This window comes from Heterocephalus glaber, unplaced genomic scaffold, assembly GCF_053883595.1.
Source record: "Heterocephalus glaber isolate CG9 unplaced genomic scaffold, H.glaber_assembly_v1.0 deba00001504, whole genome shotgun sequence".
Lineage (NCBI taxonomy): Eukaryota > Metazoa > Chordata > Mammalia > Rodentia > Bathyergidae > Heterocephalus > Heterocephalus glaber.
In genome coordinates this window covers 59,515,271-59,539,903 of record NW_028258324.1, presented here as the reverse complement: position 1 = coordinate 59,539,903, position 24,633 = coordinate 59,515,271, and the positions used below count along the sequence as shown (strand labels likewise).

The following is a 24,633-nucleotide window of genomic DNA, read 5'->3' as shown; positions in this document are numbered from 1 at the left end:
CCTCCCCTTGCTTTGACACACTTGTCCCATTGTTCTTGTGACTTCCAAAGCAGCTCTGGAGTCCTCTCTCCTGAGGGTCTTTAGTTGTATGGTCTTGGTTGCCTCGATGTCCTGAATCTGTTCAAAACGTTTCTCTTTCACAGTCACTGTGACTTTGGGAAAGAGCCAGGAGTCACACGGTGCCAGATCTGGTGAACAAGGTGGATGAGGACACAGCATTGTGTTTCACGAGCCGACCTCTCCACTAGATGGCACTCAGCAACAGTAGTCACTGTATTTTTTTTTTTTTTTTTTTGGGTATCGGGGATCGAACTCAGGTCCTTGCACTTGCGCAATAGGCAGCGAAACCAGTGAGCTAAATCCCTGGCCAGTCACCATATTTTTTGTTGTTCCCATTGTGCCAGCTGAACTTTATTATTATTTTTCTTTTCGTACCGGGGTTTATTATTATTTTTTTAACTGTATATCCTTTTATTGGTACATTTTAGGTATACAATATAATGACATTCATCATTGGAAATTTGCACCTTTACGTGATCTCTCTTGGTTCTTCTTTTAGTCACCATATTTTTGATCACATCGCACAGAGACATTCCCACTGTGGCGCTCGACCCTCTCTCTTCTCTCCAGGCTGACTGAGACCTTGGGACCAGGTCTGGTTTCTCCCTTTGACCTCCAATGCCCATCTTCCCTTCTATCAGCCTGAGTTCATTCCATGAGTGTGCTGAGCTACTCAGTCAAAATCTTCAGACAATTACAGAGAGCCAGACATGAGAAATAAAAAGAATTTACCAACAGGCGAAGAATATAGGAAAGACAAGAGGGTTTTGTTTTGTTTTTTTGTGATAGAGTCTCACTATGTAGCCTAGTCTGACCTATAAGAAATGTTTTAGACACATCCATCAATACAAATACTAATTTAAACCACAACATTTAAAAGTAAATTTACCCATCAGTCAAGATGTCCCCTAAAGGGCTCTCATCCACCCTTATTTTATTTTAATTTTATTATTATTATTATTTTTTTTTTTTTGGTGCTGGGGATGGAACTCGGGTCCTTGAGCTTGCGCAGCAGGCAGCAAAACCACTGAGCTAAATTCTCAGCCCCTCATCCACTCTTTTCCAGGCTCTTAACATCTTTTTGTTTTTGTTTTTGTTTTTGTTTTGTGACAGGGTCTCTCTGTGTAGTTCAGGCTGGCCTTGAATTCACTATGTAGCCCAGACTGACCTCAATCCTCCTGCCTCAGCCTCCTGAGTGCCGCCATGCCTGGCTCCGGGCTGTTGCCATCTAAGCGGGGTCAACCTTAGCTTGTCCCCTGCCAGGAGCAGGGCAGGCTGTGTGCACCCAGAGAGCCACTTGCCCGACTCTCTGCCTTGTAGCCTGACTGACTCTACACCAACTTGGGTTTGGCCTCTGGCTGGAGTTCAGACCTCTGCCCTTTGTATTTCTCTTTTGCCAGTGCTTCCCTTGGCCTTCACATTTTGGCGGGGTTTTTCCCGGTTATTTTTCCCTGAACTCGATGACTACAGGCTTGAGCTTGGAGTTTAGCCTCTTGTTGCTTTCATGGCATGGGGGAGGGTAGCCCAGCGGTCACAAGTTTTTCTTCTTTAAATCATATTGCTACAAACAAACAATACTGGTTCCCCTATTCTCTGGACTTGGGGATCCTGGGGAAAACCAGAGAAAACGGAAGGAAATCTGTTCAGGCAGCTGCCTTTTTGGCCACGGAGGGAGCCATGTCCGGCAGTCCCTGTGCCCAAGGCCACGATTATAGACACACCAGACACATGGGACAGTGGCCTTAAATCAGAGTGTACTTTTGGAAGGATGAGCCAAGCTGGCTTAGAATAATCCCTTTCCTTTCAGTCTAAGTGGACTAGTCAGAATTCTCCTCAGCAGGCACTAAAAAAATGCTTTTAGGTGAATCACCAGAGCTGTGGTATCACCTTTGTCGTCGGAGCTGCGTGGAGTTAGGGCAGGGAGTCCAGGCGTGGCAGGAGACTGGAGGAGCTTCGCTGGTGTTGGTGTTAGCTATCGTCATCACAGCTTTATTGGCAAGGACCCCAAGCCCCAGAGAGGTTGAGTAACTTCCCCAAGTCACACAGCAAATGCTGCTCAGACTGACCCATGCTCTGAACCATCTCTCGTTTCACCAGATTCTGCCATTCACCGCAGGTGTTAGGCTCAGAAAGCAGTTTGTTAGAGAGGTCAAAGCCAGGAGTCCCAGGAAAAACTAGCAAATAGCAAATAGTCGCCAGTCTCACTTTCCTACTTCTGTCCCTTCTCCAAGTCAAAGAACAGCCAGCCCATGTTCAGGGGAACCAGGGAATCAGAAGCGTCAGTCACCCCCCTGCTTTCTGCTTTTGTGAGACAGGGTCTCATTATGTAGTTCAAGCCAGCCTTGAACCCACTGTGTAGCCCAGGGAACTCCCAGTGATCCTCCTGCCTCAGCCTCTCAAGTGCTGGAATTATAGGGGTGAGCCACAAAGATCGGCTTTCTAAGGGCGTTTAGAATCGACATCTTTCCTTGTTTTGAATTCTAGGAGCCATAGAGGAAAAATACCCAGGGGCAGACACAACACTGGTCACGGTTGATTGGAGGCTTTCGCACACAGACAGCCTCTGGCTCCTGACATCCAGTGGCCACCTCGGGCCCCAGGTCCCTTCCTGGCCGGTCCACATTTCTCTGCCCACCCTCCCGGCTGTGGATTCATTTTCTCCCCAAGGTGTCCTCGGAGCCAGGGCCCGCGCTGCCAACTGAGGAAAGACAGCAGAAACAGTGACGTGCGTGGGAGAGACAGTTGATGGGTTTCTCACCTCCAGTTCTGGGAAAAACTCAAGACAAACAGAGCAGGTGCTGAGAATAAACCTGATCAGAGCTCCTAGGCACAGGCCGGGGCTCTGTTTTCTCAGGAGGGAGTGATTCTGGCTCGGCAGGAATGTCACTCCTCCTCCTGAGTCAACAGCATGCTGCTGTTGCCTTCATCCCTGTGGGGTCACCCAAGGGCCACCTGAAGGGACACTAGGGTTTCAGCCTCGTGGTCCTGGAGCCCAGAGAGGCAGGAGGCACTGCAGGAGAGAGAGGTCGCTGCCAGAGGTGGTGGGGGAGTCTGTCCTGAGGCAGGGGGACAGAATTTCTCCCCCTGTCCTCTTGGCCTTGTCACACACCTGTCATCAGACTACATCTTGTCTCCCCACGTGACCAATGGCCACACAACTCACTCTGACACCAGAAATGGAGACTCCAGGAAAATTGACCAGAATACCCCGGTGTCAGGTCACTGTGCCCTGGGAATGTGCCTGACTGTGCCCAGGAGCCGACCTTGTGCAGGCTGGGAACTTGGGCCTGGGCAGTGGCCGCCGCTCTGCCCGCTTCAGCTCTCCACCCACTGGTGACAAGAGCCAAGCACTGAGTCCCGCTGTGGCTCCTGCTATGGGGACCCAGCCCTGCAGCTGACAGACGTGTAATGTCGGGCAAGTGGTGCCCACACCTCAGGTTCCTCACCTAGGACACAGGCTGCCATGAGCGAGAAAAGCTATGAAGCACCAGACAGACATGCGGTGTGGACATTGTCATTATTCACAGAGGCAAAACAGGCCCACCGAGGGGTCCCAAGGGCAGGCTCAGACACAGGGCCCGCTGACAAGCAGAAGCTCAAAATGTCTCCCACAGAATCTGCCTGCAGTGTAGCTGAGCCTTGGCTCTGCCTTTCCTTCGTAAGGACGCCGTCCTGCCGTGTAGACAGTGCCCTTCGAGGGACTCTCAGCCACCAGAGGCCTCCTCTGAGGACAGCTGTGTTGGGACTGTCATGTCCTGCATTGTCACTGCAGCTGTGAGGGGACAGGAGGGATTCTAGTCACAGCCTCCACAGCTCTGGTGAGGACAACTGGATGTGTGTCCCCAGGATCCAAGCAGCTGCTGGCCCTGAAGAGGGGTCCTGGAGGCCGTCCTTGTGGAGGGGACCACAGGAGAAACTCCTCCCTGATTCCTGTCACTAATGTCGGCCCAACAGTGGTGCAGGCACACTTAGTGGGGTGTATCAGCCACCGTTTTGTTACTGTGGCACAACACCCCAGGCAGGCTGACTTTGTAAGAAAAAGAGGTTTATTTAGCTCACAATTTGGGACACCTGGTTGCAACCTCATGGTAGAACAGTGGCAGTGCACAGGGGTACCAGCAATCACACGGCTGAAACAGGAGGCTTGAGAGAGGCAGAGTCCCCATCCCTTCTGAGGGCAGCTTCAGTTGACCTGAGGACCCCTACTGCGGCCATTTCTCAAAGGTCTATAGCGCACTGAGGACCGTGCCAGCAGCAGATGAGCCTCTAGGGACAAACTCAGTCCACATCCAAACTGTGGCTGGGGTGGGGGAGTAGAAATTAGGAGGAGAGGTCAAAAGGCTGCGGGTACACATGGGCAATCCCAGCACTTGGGGAGGCTGAGGCAGGAGGATCGAAAGTTTCAGCCCAGCCTGGGCAACTTAGTGACATCTTGTCAGAGAGAGAGAGAGAGAGAGAGGGAGGGAGGGAGGGAGAGAGGGAGGGAGGGAGGGAGGGAAGGAGAGAGAGAGAGAGAGAGAGAGAGAGAGAGAGAGAGAGAGAGAGAGAGATGTAGCTCAGTACAATGGCCCTGGGTTCAATCCCACCCGAGCGCTGGGATTACAGGTGTGCACCACCACACTTGGCTCCTAAGGACTTTTTATTTTATTATTTTTTCTTTTAATTTTATTGGTACATTTTAGATATACATAATGATCACATTCATCATAGGGAATTTGTACATGATATATCCCGATTCTTCTTTTTTTCCCATTTCTCTCTCCTTCCTTCAACCCCTCTTCCCCTCCTTATTTACAAAAACTTTGTTTCCATTTTTTTCTTTTCTCTTTTTTTCTTTTCCCTTCCTTCCTTTTTCTCTCTATTCTCCCTTGTTTCCCTTCCCATTTGAACATTTTCTTCCCATTTCCCAATATCTATTATACATTTTGGTCCTTATTTATCCTTTTGGTTTCTCATACCTGAGAAACAATGCAGTTTTTAAACCTGTGTATCTGATTTATTTCACTTAAGTGTATGGCCTCAAGGTACATTCATTCAGCTAGAAATGACTCAAGTTTATCCTTCTTTATGGCAGAGTAGTACTCCATTATTTAAAAACCCCACATCTTCTTTATCCATTCATCAGTTGATAGGCATTTGGGCTGTTTCTAAGATTTAGCTATTACAAATTGTGCCACTACAAACATGGGTGTGCATGTATCACAGTGGTATGATGCTTATAATTCTTTTGGGAAGATACCAAGAAGGGGAATAGCTGGGTCAAATGGAACCTCTAGTTTTAGTTTTTTGAGGAATCTCCACTGTGGTTGCACCAGTCTACACTCCCACCAACAGTGGAGAAGGGTTCCTTTTCCCCCACAGCACCACTAGCATTTGTTATTGGTTGATTTCTTGACAACATAGATTCTTTCTGGAGTGAGATGGAATCTCAGTGTTGTTTTAATTTGCATCTCTTGATACTGAACATTTGTTCATATATTTATTTGCCATTTCTACTTCTTCATCTGAGAAGTGTCTATTCATCTCTGATGCCCATTTTTGGATTGGGTCTTTAAATTTGGTTTGGGAATTCCTGATTTTTTTGAGTTCCTTATATATTCTAGCTAGATATTAGTATTTTTGTGTGAGGAACAGCTGGCAAAATTATTTTTTCCACTCTCTGGGTTGTCTCTTCACTCTGTTGGTGGTTTCTTTTGCTGTGTAAAGCTTTATAATAAGATGAGATCCCAGTTGTTGATTCTTTGGGATAGTTCCTATGTGATCAGGGTTTTGTTCATAAAGTCTCTGCCTACACCAATGCCTTCAAGAGTTCAGCCTATTTTCTCTTCCAGCAGATTTGGTGTTTCTGTTTCAATAGTTAGATCTTTGATCCATTTTGATTTTAGTTTAGTGCATGGTGAAAAATATGGATCTAGTTTTAATCTTCAGTATGTGGAAAGCCAGTTTTTCCAGCACCATTTATTAAAGAGGCTATCTTTCTTCCAGTGAAGGAGTTTGGCTCCTTTGTCAAAGATAAGGTGGCTGAGTGTGTTTGGAGTTATTTCTGCATCTTCTAATCTGTTCCATTGGTCCTCAGGTCTGTTTGCCAATACCATGTTTTTTTAATCACAGTAGCTTTGTAGTATAATTTCAAGTCAGGGATTGTGATTCCCCTGGCTTGCCTTCGTTGTCCAGAATTGCCTTTGCTAGTCTGGTTCCAAATGAATTTTAGAATTGTTTTCTCTAATTCTGTGAGATATGCTATTGGTATTTGTATAAGGATTGCACTAAATCTGTACAGTAATTTTTGAAGTATGGACAGTTTTACTATATGGTTCTTCCTACCCAAGAACAAGGGATATCTTTCCATTTTCTGATATTCTCTGTGATCTCCTTTTTCAGGGTACTATAGTTTTCTTTTCTTTCTTTCTTTCTTTCTTTTCTTTCTTTTTTTTTTTTTTTTTAGTTTTTTGAGACAAATTCTTGCTATTAGTTCAGGCTGGCCTTGAGCTCACTATGTAGCCCAGGCTGGCCTCAAACTCATGGTGATCCTCCTGCCTCAGCCTCCCAAGTGCTGGTATTACAGGTGTGCACCACCACTCCCAGTGCGGTACTTCATTTTTTTCATTTCATTTTTTGGGGTGCTATTGTGAAAGGTGTTGTTTCCCTAATTTCTCTCTCAGTGAGTTTATTACTTGTGTACAGGAATGCTATTGATTTTTGAGTGTTGACTTTGTATCCAGCTACACTATTGAATTTGGTTATTAAATCTAGAAGTCTTTTGGTGAAGTTTTTGGGGTCTTCTATGTAGAGTATCATGTCATCCACAAATAATGATAATTTAACTTCTTGCTCTCCTATCCTTATTCCTTTTATTTCTTTCTCTTGTCTAACTGCTCTGGCTAATGTTTCCAGAACTATATTGAATAAGAGTCGTGATGGTGGAAGTCTTTGTCTTGTTCTTAATTTTACAGTGAAAGCTTTCAGTTTTTGTACATCTAGTATGATGTTGGCTGTTGGTTTGTCATAGATGGCTTTTATCAGCTTGAGATAAAGACCATCTATTCCAATTTGTTTTGTAGGGCTTTTATCATGAACGGGTGTTGGACTTTGTCAAACATTTTTTCTACATCTATTGAGATGATCATATAGTTTTTGTCCTCAGTTCTATTAATATGGTGTATTATATTTATTTATTTGCATATATTAAACCATTCCTGGATCCCCAGGATGAATCTACTTGATTATGGTGTATTATCTTTCGATTTGCTGCATTCTGTTTGCCAGTATCTTATTGTTCTTTTTTTTTTTTTAATTTGAGACAGGGCCTTGCTATTGTAGTTCAGGCTGGCCTTGAACTCACTGTGTAGCCGAAGGTGGCCTCAAACTTATGGTGATCCTCCTGCCTCAGCCTTCCGTGGGCTGGGATTACAGGTAAGTGCCACCATGCTCAGCTTGTTTGCCAGTATCTTATTGAGGATTTTTGTGTGTATATTCCTTAGGAAGATTGGCTTGTTCTCTTTTTTGGTTGGACCCTTCTCTGGTTTTGGTATCAGGGTAATGCTTACATCCAGGAAAGAATTTGGGCATATTGTTTCCCTTTCAATTTCATTAAAGAGTTTGAGAAGTAGCAGCACAAGATCCTCTCTAGAATTGTAGACGGTCCTTTCTAGAATTGTAGAATTCAGCAGTAACTCTGTCAGGGGCTGGGCTTTTCTTTGTTGGTAGGTTTTTAATTACATCTTCAATTTCATTGACTGATGTTGGTTTATTTAGAATTTTTATATCTTCTTGATTCAGCTTTGGTAATTCATATATACCTAGGAATCTGTTTATTTCTTCTGTGTTTTCCATCATATTAGAATACAGTTTCTTGGGGGCCAGGGATTTAGCTCAGTGGTTTCGCCACCTGCTGCACAAGTGCAAAGACCTGAGTTCAATCCCCGGTACCCCCCCTCCAAAAGAATACAGGTTCTCAAAGTAGGTATTGATCTTCTGGATTTTTGCAGGGTCTGTTGTGATTTTACCCTTTTCATTCTTAATTGCATGGATTTGAGTCTTTTCTTTCCTTTTTTGATAAGATTAGATAAGGCTTTGTTAATTTTATTTAATCTTTCAAAGAACCAACTCTTCAATTCACTGATTCTTTGTATTGTTTTCTTAGTCTCCATTGCATTAACTTCTGCTCTGATCTTTATAATTCCCTCCCTCATATGATTGGGCTTGACTTGCTCTTCTTTTTCTAGAAGGTTTAGGTTCAACATTAGGTTGTTTATTTGAGCTCACTCTGTTTTTCTGATATGGGAATTCACCACCACAAATTTCACTCATAGGACTGCTTTGTTTCCTATAAGTTCCAGTACATTGTAGTGGTATTATCATTTAATTGTAGAAATTAATTTCTTCTTAATTTTATCTGTGACCCACTGGTTGTTCAAGAGGGTTTTATTTAATTTCCATGTGTTTATGAAGTTTTTGCAGTTTCTTTGGCAATTGATTTCTGATGTCATTGCACTGTGGTCAGATAATATGCATGGGATAATTTCAATTCCTCTTCATTTACTTAAGCATGTTCTATCAGCTAGTATGTGGTCTATTTTGGGAAACATTCCATGTGCAGCCGAGAAGAATGTGCATTCTGATGTTGTGGAATGAAACAAATGGTAGATATCTACTAAGTCCATTTGTTCAAAAGTTTGTTTCAGTTCTGATATTTCTTTGTTGATTTTTTTTGTCTAGTTCATTTGTCTATTTGTGACAGTAGGGTATTAAGGTCCCCCATTACAATTGTATTAGTGCTTATTTGATTTTTCAAGTCTATTAATATTTGTTTTACATAACTGGGTGTACTGGTTTTTGGTGCATGTATATTTATGATTGTTTTCTCTTCCTCTTGGATTGGTCCCTTTATAAGGATGAAGTGACCTTCTTTATCTCTTAATCATTCATGGCTTGAAATCCACTTTGTCTGCAAATAAAATAGTTACCCCTGCTTTTTTCTGGGTTCCTGTCACATGGAGTACTGTTTTCCATCCTTTGACTTTCAGTCTATGAATTTCTTTTTGAATCAAATGTGTTTCTTGTATGCAGCATATTGTTGGATCTTGCTTCTTGATCCATTCTGCCAGTTTGTTTCTTTTGATTGGTGAATTGAGACCATTTACATTGACGGTTATAACTGATACATATTGATTTATCTTTGTCATGTTGTTCTCCTGTTGTTGGTTCCCTTTTTTCCCCTCTGTTTAATTACTTGCCTTGCCTGGTGGATTCATTCTGTTGGGGTTCATGGAGTTGTAGTCCTTATTATCTCTTTCTTTCTAAAATATCCTTCAGAACACTTTGGAGTGCTTGTTTGGTGGTCATGAATTTCTTCAGATGTTCTTTGTCATGGAAATATCTTTTTTCTCCATCAATTTTGAAAGATAGTTTTGTGGAGTACATTAATCTGGGCTGGAGATTGTTTTCTTTTGGGTCTTGAAATACTTCACTCAAGCTCTCCTTGACTTGAGGATTTGAATTGAGAAGTCTGCTGTGATTCTGATGGGCTTTATTGTAGGCAGATAGCTTTGGCAGATATGGCAGGTAGCTTTATTGGTAGTATTTAGAACCCTTAGGAAATGACTACTTCTCAGAGATATCTTCCATGTGTAGCTGGCTTTTGGATTTTGAGTCTGTTGCAAGATCCTACCTCTTGTTTATTGGGGATGAGAAGTTGCTGCTATTTGTCCTAGGCCCTGGTTCCTTGGCACTGGCCTATAGTATTGTGTATAACCCTTAGGCAATCTCAGTCTTGGCTTACCAGGAAGAACAAGTGATTAGAACCATTATGTCACCTTGGCTAAAGTAGTACAATCAGCAATAACAATAGCATCAAATACAGCCTAGAAAATGATAAACTGTGGTAAGTAAGTACTAACTTGCCACCTTTAACTGAAGGAACAAGATTTGTGATTATATAACAAAATCTAAAACAAATCAGAAAATTGTATACAGTAAATATGCCCTCAATATGGTGATTTTACCCTCAGGGGAGAAAATTTACAAGGGGTTGGGGAAAAATAGAGAAATAGAATAAGAGGAAGAGATTAGAAGCAAGGCTGGAACACAAAGGAAGATTACACAAACTTTGGGAAAATGGTGAAAAAGAAGGAGGGAAAGAGAAAAGGAAGAAATAAAAACAAGAACAGAACAAAACAATGACTACAAAACACTAGAGATGATGTTCACACTCTAAAAACAAGAACAAACAATCAAGAAAATAGAAAACAAAACAACAAGAAAAGAAAAAAAATATCCACTTCAAGGCATATCTCTATCACTGGTAGACAGAGTGGGCAGACAGAGACCAGATCCATGTTGATTAATCCCAGAAAGCCAGCTGTAGATTTATGGCAGTTTAGTGGATAATCCCAGCAAGGCTGCACCTTTAGTTCTGAAGCTCAGGCTGGTTTCTGGCTTTGAGGCTGGAACTCAGTTTGTTCAGCCTGCACAGTCCATGTGCCTCCTACCAGCTTGAACTCAGCTCCTTTACCTCCTACCAAATTGAACTTGGTTCCTATCTGAACCCGAATAATTCACCAGCCACTGCCGTCTACTGCAGTCAGCTGTGTTCACCACTCTGTTCCACTGCTGCATTTCTCTGTGGAGACCTCTGGGATCGCCAGTAGTCACTGTGTGTCTGCAGGTTCGAGCCACCCCTTCCACACAGTGAGTCAGGGTTCAGAAAGAAAGTGCCACTTGCCACCTCCTTCTTTTGCTTTGAGGCCTCTCTCTCTTCACTCTCCCCATGAGCTTCAATTCTCACTTCAGATCCTTGCTGGATGCCGGGGACCCACTTCCCTCCTTCTTCTCTTCCTCATGTTGCTATATTCCAGCATCTGGACACCAAATCTCAGAGAGGGTGTTTCTCTGCTGTTCACCAGGCTGCCATCTTCCCAGAAGTTCTTGCCAAGGACATTTTTTGAAGCAGATACTTTTTAAAATGTATTTTAAGGGTAGTCTGTTTTTAGATGTGGTCTATAGGTCTCCTGTATTAGAGTTACCCTGGGCACCTACTGAAATACAGATTCCTGGGCAACAGCCTATAACTAGGAACTCAGACGCTCAAGGTCAGACCAAGGATGAATTCTTACAAGCCCTGGGATTCTGTGTCATGCTATTTTGAGGACTTTCTTACCAAAAAGAACTGGAACTGTGGCTTTAGCTCAGCCGTACTTGCCTCGCAAGTGCAAGGTCCTGAGTTTAATTCCCGATACCAAAAAAAAAAGAACTCTGTCCCCTCCCATGGTTCACCACCTAAGACTGATCTAGTCAAGGTTAGTAGATTGAATTATCTGAGAACTGTTTTTCTAAATGGCAAATAATCTGCCAAAGGAGTGGTTTAAGATTTACTGTTTAATTAGTGGTGAAAGACAAATACAACAAACTACAGCTTTATTGTACTTGTAATTGACAAATCCCTTCCTTCTCACAACCCAATAGCTTTAGAGACAGTCACTGCACCACTCCCAGGACAATAAAACTATGCAGCCAACAAGAAGTATGTCCCTCGCCTTCCCATCATAGGAGACTCTAATCAGTCAATCATGATTAGCAAATTATTTAAATAAATGTGTAAGGGAAAGGCTGCCAGGTGACCCGTTTGGTGAGAGTTAAAATCCATACTGTGAAGCAAAGAGCTTTTATAAGAGATCTGGGGAAGTAGGACTCACACGCTGCCTGTTCCACTGGAACTTGGCCTGACCTTTCTGTCAGAAATTTGACAGAATGCATGAATGACAAAAAAATTTGTATAACAGCATGGACCAGATATTCCACTCACAGAAATTATATTAAGGAAATGAGCTGAAATAATGAAAATGAAACCGATTATGCAGAGAGAGTCATCCAAGATTTGTTTATCATCACAACACCCTGGAAGCAGCGCAAATGTCTGGGATTAAGTTAATTATAATTTTCACCTGTGATGGAATGTTAGCTGATTTCCTCCGCCCAACCCTTGGTGTTAAATTTATCTATATTCATTTTGGGTCAGATACTGAAGCAACATCATTTAAAATATTTAATGGTTGGGCTGGGGATTTAGCTCAATGATTCTGCCACCTGCATCGAAAGTGTAAGATCCTGAGTTCGATCCCCAGTACCAAAAAAAAAAAAACTTGTTACAGTAAAAGACACATTGCGAAGAACAATGGGATAAGTGTGTTCAAGGCGAGGGGGAGTGTTTGGAGTATGTTGAGGGGAATCCATAGCAATTAATCTTTTATTGTAATACTTTTTCTTTCTGAGACAGGGTCTCAATATGTAGTCCAGCCTAGCCTTGAACTCACTGGGTAGCCCAAGCTGGCCTGGAACTAGGAGCAATCCTCCTGCCTCAGCCTCCCAAGTTCTGGGATCACAGGTGTGCGCCACCATGCCTGGTTTATAATACATCTTTAAATTAACCATTCACCACAGTCTTAGATCATCCCCACAATGCATAGGATAAGCATCAGGCAAGGCTTATTAAGAAAAAATTTACAAAGAAAAAAAAATTTACAGGGCTGGGGATTTAGCTCAGTGGTTCTGCCACCTGCCTTGCAAGCACAAGGGCCTGAGTTTGATCCCTGGTACCAAAAAAAAAAAAAAAAGAAAGAAAAGAAAAAACTTACAAGTACATGTGCTGCTGAAGCAAGCACAAGAAAAAATTTACAAGTCAACATGAGCAGAACACTTAGGATCTTGAGTTTTCCTTCTGGATGAGGAGGTGACTCACTGCAGGCTGTGGTTCAAGGTCCTGTCCCTGTATTGTCCTCCTGTCCACAGGGACCTGGAGACTTAACCTGGGGCTTCTGGCTTGGGGAATGGCTCTGTTAGGAAGAGGCCTCCTGTGTTCAGTGAGGGAAGTTTTGTACAGGACCCCAGTTCTTGCTTTGGGGTTGAGCTCACCCTATCACCAGGAGCCAGCTCTTCCAGGTCGTCCAAAGGGGAAGGGACAGACCTATCACCCAACACCTGCAAGATTGGACTCTCCTGGGCCATTTACAAACAGTGTAACATGAGGAAATGCCCATGATATCAGTAAAGTTAAAATTATATACATTGAGTGCCTTAAACTGGATGTGTGATTCAAAGCAAAGATGTCCTGGAAGGAAGCATAACAGTGTAGTTGTTAGGTTGTGCGATTATGAATTTTTGGGTCTTTCTACACAGTGAGTATGTCTTCTTTAATATGTTTTAGTTGAAGTTGTATAAATTTGTATATAAACCTGAAGGATGTCTTCTGTTAGATTAGGTTTTAAGTGCTTTATATTTTTCCTGCTGTCATAAACATATTTTAAAAAATATTTTTCTTTCACTGATATATAGGATTCTTTTTTTTTTTTGGTAAACAAAGTTTTTCCACTGAGCCATACCCCAGTCCTGAGATGGTTTCTTGTTTGTGTAAATTATTATATTATCTGCAAATAATCATAAGTTTGATTCTTCCTTTTCATATGAAAATGAAATTTTGGGGGGGAAAAGTATTTATTGGTACATTTTAGATATACATAATGATAACATTCATCATAGGGAATTTGTACCTGTACATGATATATCTTCCTGCTTTTTTCCCATTCCCGTCCTTAACCCCTGTTCCCCTCCTTATGTACAAAAGTTTTGTTTCCATTTTTTCCTTCTATTTTCTCTTTTTCTTTTGACCTTTCTTTCCTTTCCCCCTTTCCCCTCCCTTGTTCCTCTTCTCATACAAAAATGAAATTTTTTATACCGTCACATTTCTTGTTTATTTTTCTTGTCTTATTGCACTGGCTAGGACCTCCAACTTCATGTTGAATAGAAGCAATGAGTGCTGGCATCTTGGGCTTTTTCTTGATTTTTTTTTAGACAAGGTCTTGCTATGTAGTTCAGGCTGGCTTTGAACTCACTATGTACCCCAGGCTGGCCTCAAACTCAAGGCAATCCTCCTGCCTCAGCCTCCTGAGTGCTGGGCTTACAGACATGTGCCACCATACCTGGCTCTTTTTCTTTATTTTAAGGGAAATATTCCTCATCTTTTATCTTTAGATATTATATTTATCATGGTCTTTGTTTTTTTTGGTACCAGGGATCGAACTAGGGTCCTTGCTCTTGCACAGCAGGTGGTGAAACCACTGAGCTAAATCCCCAGCCCCAATATCATGGGCTTTTCATTGATATTGTTGTGGGGGTTTTTTTGGTACTGGGGATCGAACTTGGGACCTTGCACTTGCAAGGCAGGTGGCGGAACCACTGAGGTTAATCCCCAGTTTATTGATATTGTTAGTGAGTGAGTTAACTTCTCTTTTTTTGTTTGCTAGAACTTTTAACAAGAATTAGTCTTGACTTTTATTAAATATTTTTCCTCTATCTCTGGGTGATCATGTTTGCTCTCCACCTTTTTTATATGATGATTTATATTAATCAAGTTTTATATTCATCTTACATATCTGGTTTCAACTCAACTTGATCAAATGTACTTAAAAAAAATCCAATACTGCTGGGTGTGGTGGTGCATCCCTATAATCCTAGCACTTGGGAGGCTGAGGCAGGAGGATTGCTGTGTGTTCTGGACTAGCCTGGGCTACATAGTGAGTTCAAGGCCAGCCTGAACTATATAGCAAAACCCTGTTTAAACCCCACCCCCAAATCCAAAACTGGGGGCTGGGCACTGTAGCATAGTGGTAGATTACTTGCCTAGTATGTGCAAGGCCCTGGATTATATCCCCAGCACTACACACACACACACACATGCACACACACACACACACACACGTGTATATGCACACATGAATATGCATATATATGCACATACACACTGTTTTTTTGTTGTTGATAAAAAAAAACTGACACTCAGGACTGGGGATTTAGCTCAGTGGTTCCACCACCTGCCTCGAAGGCACAAGGTCCCGAGTTTCATCCCTGGCACCAAAAAAACCAAAAAACCCCAAACTGACACTCACAGTTTAAAGGAGGAGAGGTTTGTTTGGCTCATGGTTTCAGAGGGCTGAGTTCATAGTTTCAAGGCAGAAATAGCTGAGGAAATGGCTGTGGCAAAGCAAAGCTGCTCACCTGATGGCAGCCAGAAAGCAGAGCAGAGGAGCAGTGCCAGCAAGGGGCGAGAGGCCAGATATAGTCCTCAAGGCTGCACTCCCATGACCCATGCACACACCTAGATGGCTCCCAAGAGAATCAAGTTGACAGTTAAGCTTAACCATCACTTTGGCTTTATCTTGCTGATTTTTCTTTTTCAATACTGGGGATTGAACCCAAGGCCTTTGCACTGAGCCACATCGCTTTTTACATTTTGGTGGGGAGACAGAGTCTCTATAAGTCACTAACTTGCCAAGGCTGGGCTTGAATTTGGGGTCCTGCTTCAGCCTCCCAGAATGCTGGGATTACATGTGTGTGCCACCACACCTAGCTTAGTATTTTGTTTAAAATAGTTCCATCTACCTTATTACTGAGATTTATTAATCTGTAGTTTTCCTTTCTTATACTGTCTTTGGTTTGAGTATTAAAATTATATCAACCATATAAAATTGATTGTAGGGTGTCTCTCTTTTTCAAACCTTGGAAGAGTTTATAAATTTGCAATCATGTAGCTAGACTAGTGGTTCACACCTGTAATCCCAGTACTTGGGGGATGAGGCAGGAGGATCACCGTGAATTCAAGGCCAGCCTGAACTATATAGCAAGACCCTGTCTCCAAAAAATAATTGAAATCACTTATTCCCTGATCATCTGATGAGAATTACCCATAAAATTATCCTGCCCTATGTTTTGGTGGGTGGGTAGACATTCTTTCTCTCTCTGTTCTGTCTCTGTCTCTCTTTCATTTTTATTTTTTAAATTTGGTGCTGGTGCAAACTACACCTCCTGCCCCCTGGATTCTTTTTATTTTGTTAGGGTTTTTTTGAGACAGGGTCTCTCTATGTAGTTCAGGGTTTGGGCTGCCCTTGGGCTCACTATGTAGCCCAAGTTGTCCTCGAACTCATGACAATCATCCTACCTCAGCCTCCCAAGTGCTGAGATTACAGGTGTGTGCTAACACACCCAGACCCCCAGATTCTTTTTTAAAGTGCTGAAAATTTAAAATAGTTTATATCCAGATTTTCCACTTTTCTCAATTCTTTTTTTTTTTTTTTTTTTTGAGACAAAGTCTGTCTATGTAGTTCAGGGTTCAGGCTGGCCTTGAATTCACTATGTTGTCAAAGCTGGCCTTGAACTCATGGCAGTCCTCCTGCTTCAGCTTCCACAGTGCTGGGATTACAGGCATGCACCACCATGCCTGTCCCAATCCATATTTAATCATATATATATACATATTATATATAATTTTTGAGACAGGGTCTTGCTGTGTAGTTCAGGCTGGGCTTGAACTCACTATGTAACCCAGGTTGGCCTTGAACTCGAGGCAATCCTCCTACCTCAGCCTCCCGAGTGCTGGGAGTATAGGTGTGTGCCACCGCACCCAACAATCTATTATATTTTAAAGGAAATTGTCCAATTAGTCTAAATTATAACCTTCTTTAACCCTTTTTTTTTTGTACCAGGGATCAAACTCAGGACCTTGTGCCTGCCAGGCAGGTATGGTGCCACTGAGCTAAATCCCCAGCCCCTCTTCTTTCATTCTTAATCCTATATCCCTTCTTTCCTTTCCTTTTCTTATTCCTCCTCCTTCCATTTCCCTTTCTTCCTTCTTCCCTCCCATCTCTTTCCTTTCTTCCTTCCTTCCTTGGGCTCTCTCTCTCTCTGTTAAACTTGCCAGGAAGTTGTCCATTTTATCTTTGCAGAAACAAACCTCTGACATCATTTATTCTACTTTTCATTGTTCCCATGTCATGTTCTGAAGATGCTTTTTGTTTTGGTACCAGGGATCAAACTTGGGACCTTGTGCTTGTGAGGCAGGCGGCGGGACCACCGAGCAAAATCCCTGGCCCTCTCCCATGTCATGTTCTGTTCTATCATTTTTCTCTCCTTCATTCTGCTTCCCTTTCCACCCTTCTTCTTGATTTTTCCACTCTGTTTTCCCACTACAGCTTCCAGTTTTACACAAGGGAAACTCAGTTCAGTGTTCTGATGTAAGATCTTGGTTTCGTTCCCTTCCAGTTCTTAAAACCCAATGCTACAGAGCTCAGAAACAGCAAATCTATGAGAGCGTTGACTCATCCTCTTTGTTTCTAACTTCTCTCCTCTGTGTTTCCTTTCTCTGAGTTCAGCTCTACATGGGAAAAGAGCTCTTACACATTGTCTGGCCTTGGAGGTTTTGTGGTTAAAGGCTTAGCTCTTCTGTCACACTGTTGAAACAGAGCTATGCCAATTTATAAACAAAACAAATTAAAAATGGGTTATACTATTATCAAACTTTTGCTGCCAATATTAATTTTAACAGAGATGATGCAGGCTCTAAAATGATGTTACTGCTGAGATTGTCCACATTCAGAAAGTTCAGCTCAGCTTGGAAGTAGCTTCTGCCTGTAGACTCACAGGCTGATGATAGACCAACCCTCTTCATTATGTTCTTAGGACATGAAATAAGGGCAACAATAATTCCATGGGGAAGGTTTCTTCAATCTCAACTTTATTTGGAGCTACCAAGTTTGGCAATTTTATCAAGCATCATGCAGGCACAGGGATCAGAGTCCTAGAAATAAATGGATTCTGAATAAAGGAAGTTCCCTCTTCAGGCTGAATCAGAGTTGAAGGGCTTCACAGACCTTGGAGTCAGGTCAGTCCAAGCCTTTGTCCACATGGGTTTAGACATTATGTCCCTAGCGGGTAGTCACTGCTGATTAAGTCCACAAGCTTACCCAGGAGTCATTTCCTCTTTAATAAATCACAGCTGATTCATATACACTTTTACTCACTTGAAAGTTCAAGTGACTCCCAGCTAAGAGAAAGCGGTGAGATTGTGGTCAACCCTAGGAACTTGTTGGAGCCCGAATCTCCCTGGGAGTTTCTCTCCTTGCGAACGTGGTGGGGCGTGCCTGGATTCTCAGCACTGTGGGAGGCTAAAGCAGGAGGATCTAGAGTTCAAGCCCAGGCCAGGCAACTTAGCCAGACCCTGTCTCAAAATAAAAATAAAAAACAAAAAGGACTGGGGCTGTAGCTCAATACAAAGCTCCTCACCCTGTTCAATCCTCAGTATCACAAAAACAAAAAGAAAACCAAAACAAAACAAAAAACACTGGTGTTTGAGAGTAGCTAGGGAACTAATGAAAGCCAAATAAGTTAGAATAAATTTGTAAGGAAAAAAAGACTCAAGATTTCTTGGTTTCTTTTTTTTTTTTTGCTTATCCTTTTATTGGTACATTTTAGGTGTACGATATAATGACATTAATCATTGGAGATATGCGCCACTTGGTTTCTTTTTTATTTAGAAGACTCAGAGACCAAAGCTCAGGAGGCTGGTACACAGCTAGTGTGGGTGATGTCAGATATTTTGAAAAAATAAATTGGCATTTAAACAATTCTGCCTTGGAAATAAATTTTTTAAAATTAAAATTTAAAACTTTCAACATTAAATTAATATTGTTAGGATGAGGCCAGGACTAGAGTGTGTGCCTTTTCTTCTTAAGTTTCTGCCAGATTGGGACAAAAGTTAAAAATGAAAAAAAAAGTAAAAGGAAAAAAAAAGTGAGTAGAAATTTAATTTACTTAAAAATAATCCTTTACAGTCTCCTGTGGTTAATGACAGTCCAGAAACTGTAATGTTTCATCCCCAAAATGAACAACTCGTAGTTTTAAATAATTTATGTTCAGTATATTGTTACAATCTTCTATTTTAGTATTAGTTATTGTTAATCTCTGATGTGCCTAATATACAAATTAAGTTTTATCATAGGATGTGTGTCTGTATAGGAAAACCTAGCGTATGGAGCCCTCACTATTATGAGAGGCTATGGTATCCACTGGGATGCTGGACCATAGCCCCTAGGATGGGGACCACCTGCAATTCAAGTTGAAAGAATTTACACAGCTTGTGGCAAAGGCACTGTCACCTGACAGCCCCACCATGGAGTTTACAATGGTCCAGTCATGGTTACAATTTAATTTTGCCTTTATCCTTGCAAGGAGCACAAGCGGGAATCAGAAAAGTCTTACTCTTTGTATTCTGTGGAGGCGGGGGGGGGGGGTAGTTTTCTCTGTCTGGATACTTTCAAAATTTTTTGAAATTTATTTATTTATTTTTGGTACCGGGGATTGAACTCAGGACCTTGCACTTTCGCAGCAGGCACAGGAACCACTGAGCTAAATCCCTGGCCCAATTTTTTGAAATTTAAAAAAGTCACAAGAATATAAATAAATATAAATATAAAAAATAAATATTTTGCTTTCTTCTCATAAAACTTTAAAGGTACCCTGTGAGCCTTCTTCATTTGCAGGCCTACTTCATTCTTCAATTCTAGAAACTTTTCTTCAATTAGTTCTGTGATTATTGTTTCAGCTTCATTTGCTTTGTCCTCTGTTTCAGGTATTCCTGTTACATGTAGATTATATCTCCTGGACAGGCCCTCTACATCTCTCCTTTTCTCATTTTAATTTCTTTTGCCTTTTCCTCTGCATCCTGTGAGAATTTCTGTCATTTTCCACTTACTTCAGGGATTTTATTTTGTAACCAGCCCTTCTTATGTTCTTCCTCTAAATGGAAGACCACAGTCTCTTCCATGTGGCCACACACACCTGCATTATAATTCAGCCCACTCAGGTAATAAACACTTACAAAATCTCAATACTTTCTAGATGATCGCTGTAGACTGGTACCTTAGTATCAAGGGGAGGCATTTCCTCCATTACTTAGCTCTATTTCTTTCTTCAGAGCTGTGGTCTTATCTTTTCAATAGCTCTTCACAATGTGGTCCAAAAGCTCGGTCTTCCCAAGCACTCAAACTGAAGAATAAAAAAAAATTGGCTTCCTTTAACATCTTTCTGTTGTGTTTTTAGACAAGATAGTGTTATATAGCCCAGGCTGGCCTCAGTGACAGAGGAAGGAGGCTCTGGATTGTAGGTAGCAGGAACCGACTGGTGGCAGACACTGTGGCAATGATAGTGCCCAGGGAAAACAAAACAAAACGAGTGATTACGCCAGTGGTGGCAAACCTATGGCAGTTGTGCCAGAACGGGCTGTTTGTTATCATCAAAAGCTCTAAAAGGTTTACCATCACTGGACTATGCAACTGATGATAAAGCAGGAGACCCCACTCCCAAAATGACCCCCCAGTGTCCCCAGGAAGAAACAGTTTCGCTTTCAGTTGAGTCCTCCGAAGTTCTCCCATGTCACTGGGTCCTCGCTCAACTACTTTTGACAGAACAAAGGGAGCTGTTTAGCAAGTGCCGAGGTGCCGTGTTCAGGCCAGGAGGGTGTTCATACACAGGCAAGGCAGGGACAGAATCTGAGAAATGCTTTGTGAGGCAGTAAAATCATCATGCAAATATCACAGAGTATGCGCGCAAATGAAGATCTCCACACCCTCACCAGGCGATGTGGTCTCACGAGCCCACTGTTGACGGCAACGTCCCTGTGCGGCACATGATGGTCCACGTGTGTGGTGTTTTGCTGTCTCTACTTTCCAAACAAAGTCCTGCTGGCCAGGTCCCTGGTCTTCTCAGATGGGTCCTAGAGAGATGAGAGAGGAAAGAGGATCGTGGAGTTCTTCCTGGGGAAGAGACTTTGGGAGATAGATTGAAAAGATGAGAAGAAAAGCTGATAGGACTAAGGATGATATAGGAGAAGAAAAGCGGGCCAAGAAAGAGAAAACTACCCATCTCCTTGGTAGTGTTTGAAATATAAGTGTATGGGACACGGGTGATTTGAAGTGTTTGATCAGATGATCTGTGTGTACATTTAAGGTAACAGTGTTATGGGATGGAAGGATGCAGATCTTGGTATTCAGGCTTCACACGAGGAAGCAGGGATCACACTGTCATTCCCTGCTCACCGTTCTAATGTAGTGTACTTGGAAGCAGAACGCAGGCACAGCTGTCTGCTGTGTTCTTGTTCATCAGTAGGTATGGCCCCTGTTGCAGATTCTGAGCTGCACTTAATACCTAAAGCCAGTCATTCTCCCTCCAGGCCACTGACGTGGAGTGCTGTATGTGCAGAGCACTCGTGTCATCAAACCTTGGATTCCTCTGAGCTAAGCTCTCTGATCTCATAAAGCCCGGTATCTTCTGTTTAAAGGAAATAGCACAACAGCGACAACATCACATTCTCCAACAACCCAAAGTGACCCTGCAGGGGGAAGAAACACAGCATCACTCTCCAGTGTCAGCAGTGCACCCCCAGTGACATCAGAGGTCCTCACTGAGATAAGTCCACAGGCTCCACTCCAGGAAGCACAGGGGATGTGTCCCCACCTGTAACCGGAAGTCTCACTCCAGTCACCTCAGGAGTCTCAATGCCACCTGCACCAAACGGACTGCCAACAGCACAACCATTCAGCACCTTGCCTTGGGACACATCTACATTTCCTCAGGATGACCAGGCTAGGGCTGTGAAGACCACCAGGGAATCTCAAACCAGCAGCCTCACAGGAGTGAGCATGTCAGCTCCTCCAGCCTCCCCAGGGGGAAACACCCAGATGGAGGCAGCCTCTCAGGAGGTGTCCTCTCCATCAGAAGCCAGCACCTCATCTTCTTCCAGTGTCAGCAACACACCCCCAAGAACATCAATGGTGGTCACCAGGACGGCCTCCACAGACTCTGGCCCAGGAAATAGAGGGGACACATCCCTATCTGTGACTGGAAATCTCACTTCAGTCACCTCAGGGGACTCAATGACAGCTATGCCAAACGAGCTATCAACACTCCCACAATCCAGCACCTCTACTCAGGACACATCTGTGTTGCCTCAGGACCACTTCACTCCAAGCCTGGAGACCACCAGGGAATCTCAAACCAGCAGCCTCATAGGAGTAACCACGTCAACTCTCTCATCTTCCCCAAGTGGAAATGCTCTGACAGAGACAGTTTTTCCAGACATACCCCCTCCACTGGAAGCCACCAACTCATCTCCTAGTGTCAGCAGTATACCTTCAGTGCCATCAGTGGTGGTCACCAGGACAGCCTCCACAGACTCTGCTCCGGGAAACACATCCCTACAGGTAGCAGGAAGTCTTATGCCCATCACCTCAGAGATCTCAATAACAGCTACACCAGCAGGACTATCAACAGCAGTGTCTTCCAGCACTTCTGCTCAGGACACAGCCTCATTTCCTCCAAACCAGCAGACTCAGCGTATAGAGACCTCTGTGGAAGCACACACCATCAAATCAGCAGGCACAACTACCACTTCCTCAGCCCCAACAAAGGGCACAAACAGTCCTGGAAGTGCTCTCCCAGACATGTCCACCCCCACCCCTAGCTTTTCCTCTACTCCCTTCACTGACATCCACACAACTCAATCAACAACTGAATTGTCTGCTGCCATCACTACCAGTGACAGTACCCTAGGGAGAAGAGTTTCTGTCCCCAGCACCTTTTCTCCCACCATGTCTGACGTCTCAAGTACAGGGAGACCCACTGACCTGTCAACCCCAAATTCTCTCATCACCTCTTCTCAGGAAACATCAGCCACTTTCAAGATGGTGCAGACCCAAAGCACAGCAACCACCAGAGGGTCTGAAACCACCAGTTTCTTGTCCCTGGTGACTAACACCATCTCATCAGCCACACTTTCACCTCCTACTTCCACTCCAAGTGGGCACACGTCTCCACTAACTGGTGCCCACACCCTGCCACCTTCAGGCTCCATGACAACCTTTATCTCAACTCCCATCAGTGACAGCCATGGGACCCAGACAACATTGCCAACTTTGTCATCACTGAGAACTGATGGACCACTTGTGGAGCGCCCCACTACACAGCACAATGTTGCCTCTCATTCTCCTTCCTCAGTTTGGTCCACAAGTGGCGAAGTTCTGACATCAAGCCCAATCTCAGTTGTCCATGAGAACCAGACTGCCTGGGTCTCTCCCTCGGAAGATTCTGACAACAAGACCTTGCCAAACACCACGCAGTTCTCCACTTCCTCAGTGGGCATCTCAAGCACACCCTCCCATGAGCCTCCTAAATCTGTTCAGACGACAACATCTACCACCAACCCCAGGACAAGTCCAACATATACGGGTCCTTCAAGCAGTCATGGTGGCCCAAGTGGCTCTACATTGACTTTATCATTTTCCCCTACAAACTACTCTTTGAGCAAGACCACTCTGGAAACTTCTTCACCATCTAAGCATCCTGTTCTACAGCCATCCACAGACTTCTCTTCCTCTGGCTCTACTACCTCTGCTAAGATAGGCACAGATCAGACCACACCAAATTTCTACACTTCAGTCAGTAATTCTTCATTTTCTCAAGCACCCCTTGCTCCTGCAGGAAGTTCCACCTGGAGTACCACCACCCACCTCCCAGGTCATGCCACTCCCCTGTCTGTAACCAGCCCTTCCTTCCCATCCACTCCATCCTCAGGCTCCTCAGGTAGGTGGGGAACCCAGTGCCTCCATTTCATATAGTGGCCCTGACCTCCAGTCACCTGAGAGAAGTGCTTGATAACTTCATGAAGTAGCCTTGCAGGCCAGGGCCCAGGTCAGGTTCACAGAGGTTAAGGTGAGTTGAGTGTGGGAGTGACAACACCCCCATCCCCTTGGAGCCAGCAGAAACAAGCTAACGTGGGAGTGGCTTGGGTGCAACCCATTGTCAAACAGAAAGGCTGCAAGCTGCTTCCAGCTCTGGCCACTGTTCCCTGGCTGGTTGAGCCATTCCTGTCTTCTCTCCCTGTGTGTCCAGAAGTGACCATGACCTCCCTGAGGACAGTGACATCTCCACTCCCCACAACCTCCCAAACCCTTCTGACCTCCACTCCCAGCACACCCAGGGGCTCCCACTCCTCACCCTCCTCGGGTCCTGTCAAGCCAGAGCCAGGTGAGTGTCGCCCTCTAGGTGGGGCTCCCTCCCGCCCCCCCCGAAGATGTGGAGGGTATGGTTGTGGCTGCCAGTGAGGTTCCTTGCATGTAGTTGCAGGGAACAGTTGTCTGGTTACCTCCACTGCCCCACCTGGCCACTGCAAATCCAGCTGCTCCCCATGTTCCCTCCTGAGGAGTGTAACAATCCCAGCCTGATTGTCCAGATCAGAAGAGCCTTAGGGGACACGAGGCAGCACCAGAGTGGGGCTCTGAAGGGGGCTCTGTGCATGGCAGTGGGGTGGGAGCCGGAGGTAGGGAAATGATTCATCAAGGGATGGATCAAGCGGTCCTGTGGGTGCAAGGCCAGGGCACTAGGTACACACAGTGGAAAGCCCCTGAAGGATGTGGGAACAGGTTCAAGGTGACCAGGAGGCTTCCCAGGAAGAGTGAAGAGGAGCTGAGGGAGAGGGAGCCCCCTCAAGGAAGGAGGAGGGTCTGAGCAACTGGAACAAGGCATGCAAGTGAAAAACGAGTTCTAGGGTTACATGGAAAGGAGACCCCCAAAGAATTTGGGGTTGCTTGAGGTAAGGTGAAGAGTAGTGAAAAGAAGGCTGGTGTGTGCAAGAATCTTGGAAGGGGAGCTAGCGGGGACATAGATTTGCACTGTATGAAGAGCACTATGGTGGCT

The 24,633-nt window shown here is 43.9% G+C and overlaps 1 protein-coding gene across 1 annotated transcript in view; it reads left to right on the top strand.

Moving 5' to 3' along the window:
* The window catches only part of Muc4 (mucin 4, cell surface associated), a 48,377-nt gene that overhangs the window by 2,133 nt on the left and 21,611 nt on the right, over positions 1-24,633 (top strand). Inside the window, 2 exon segments of the mRNA XM_004834676.3 lie at positions 21,221-23,538; positions 23,830-23,964. Of these exon segments, the coding sequence (XP_004834733.2) occupies positions 21,438-23,538; positions 23,830-23,964 (2,236 nt within the window). The 5' untranslated portion in view covers positions 21,221-21,437.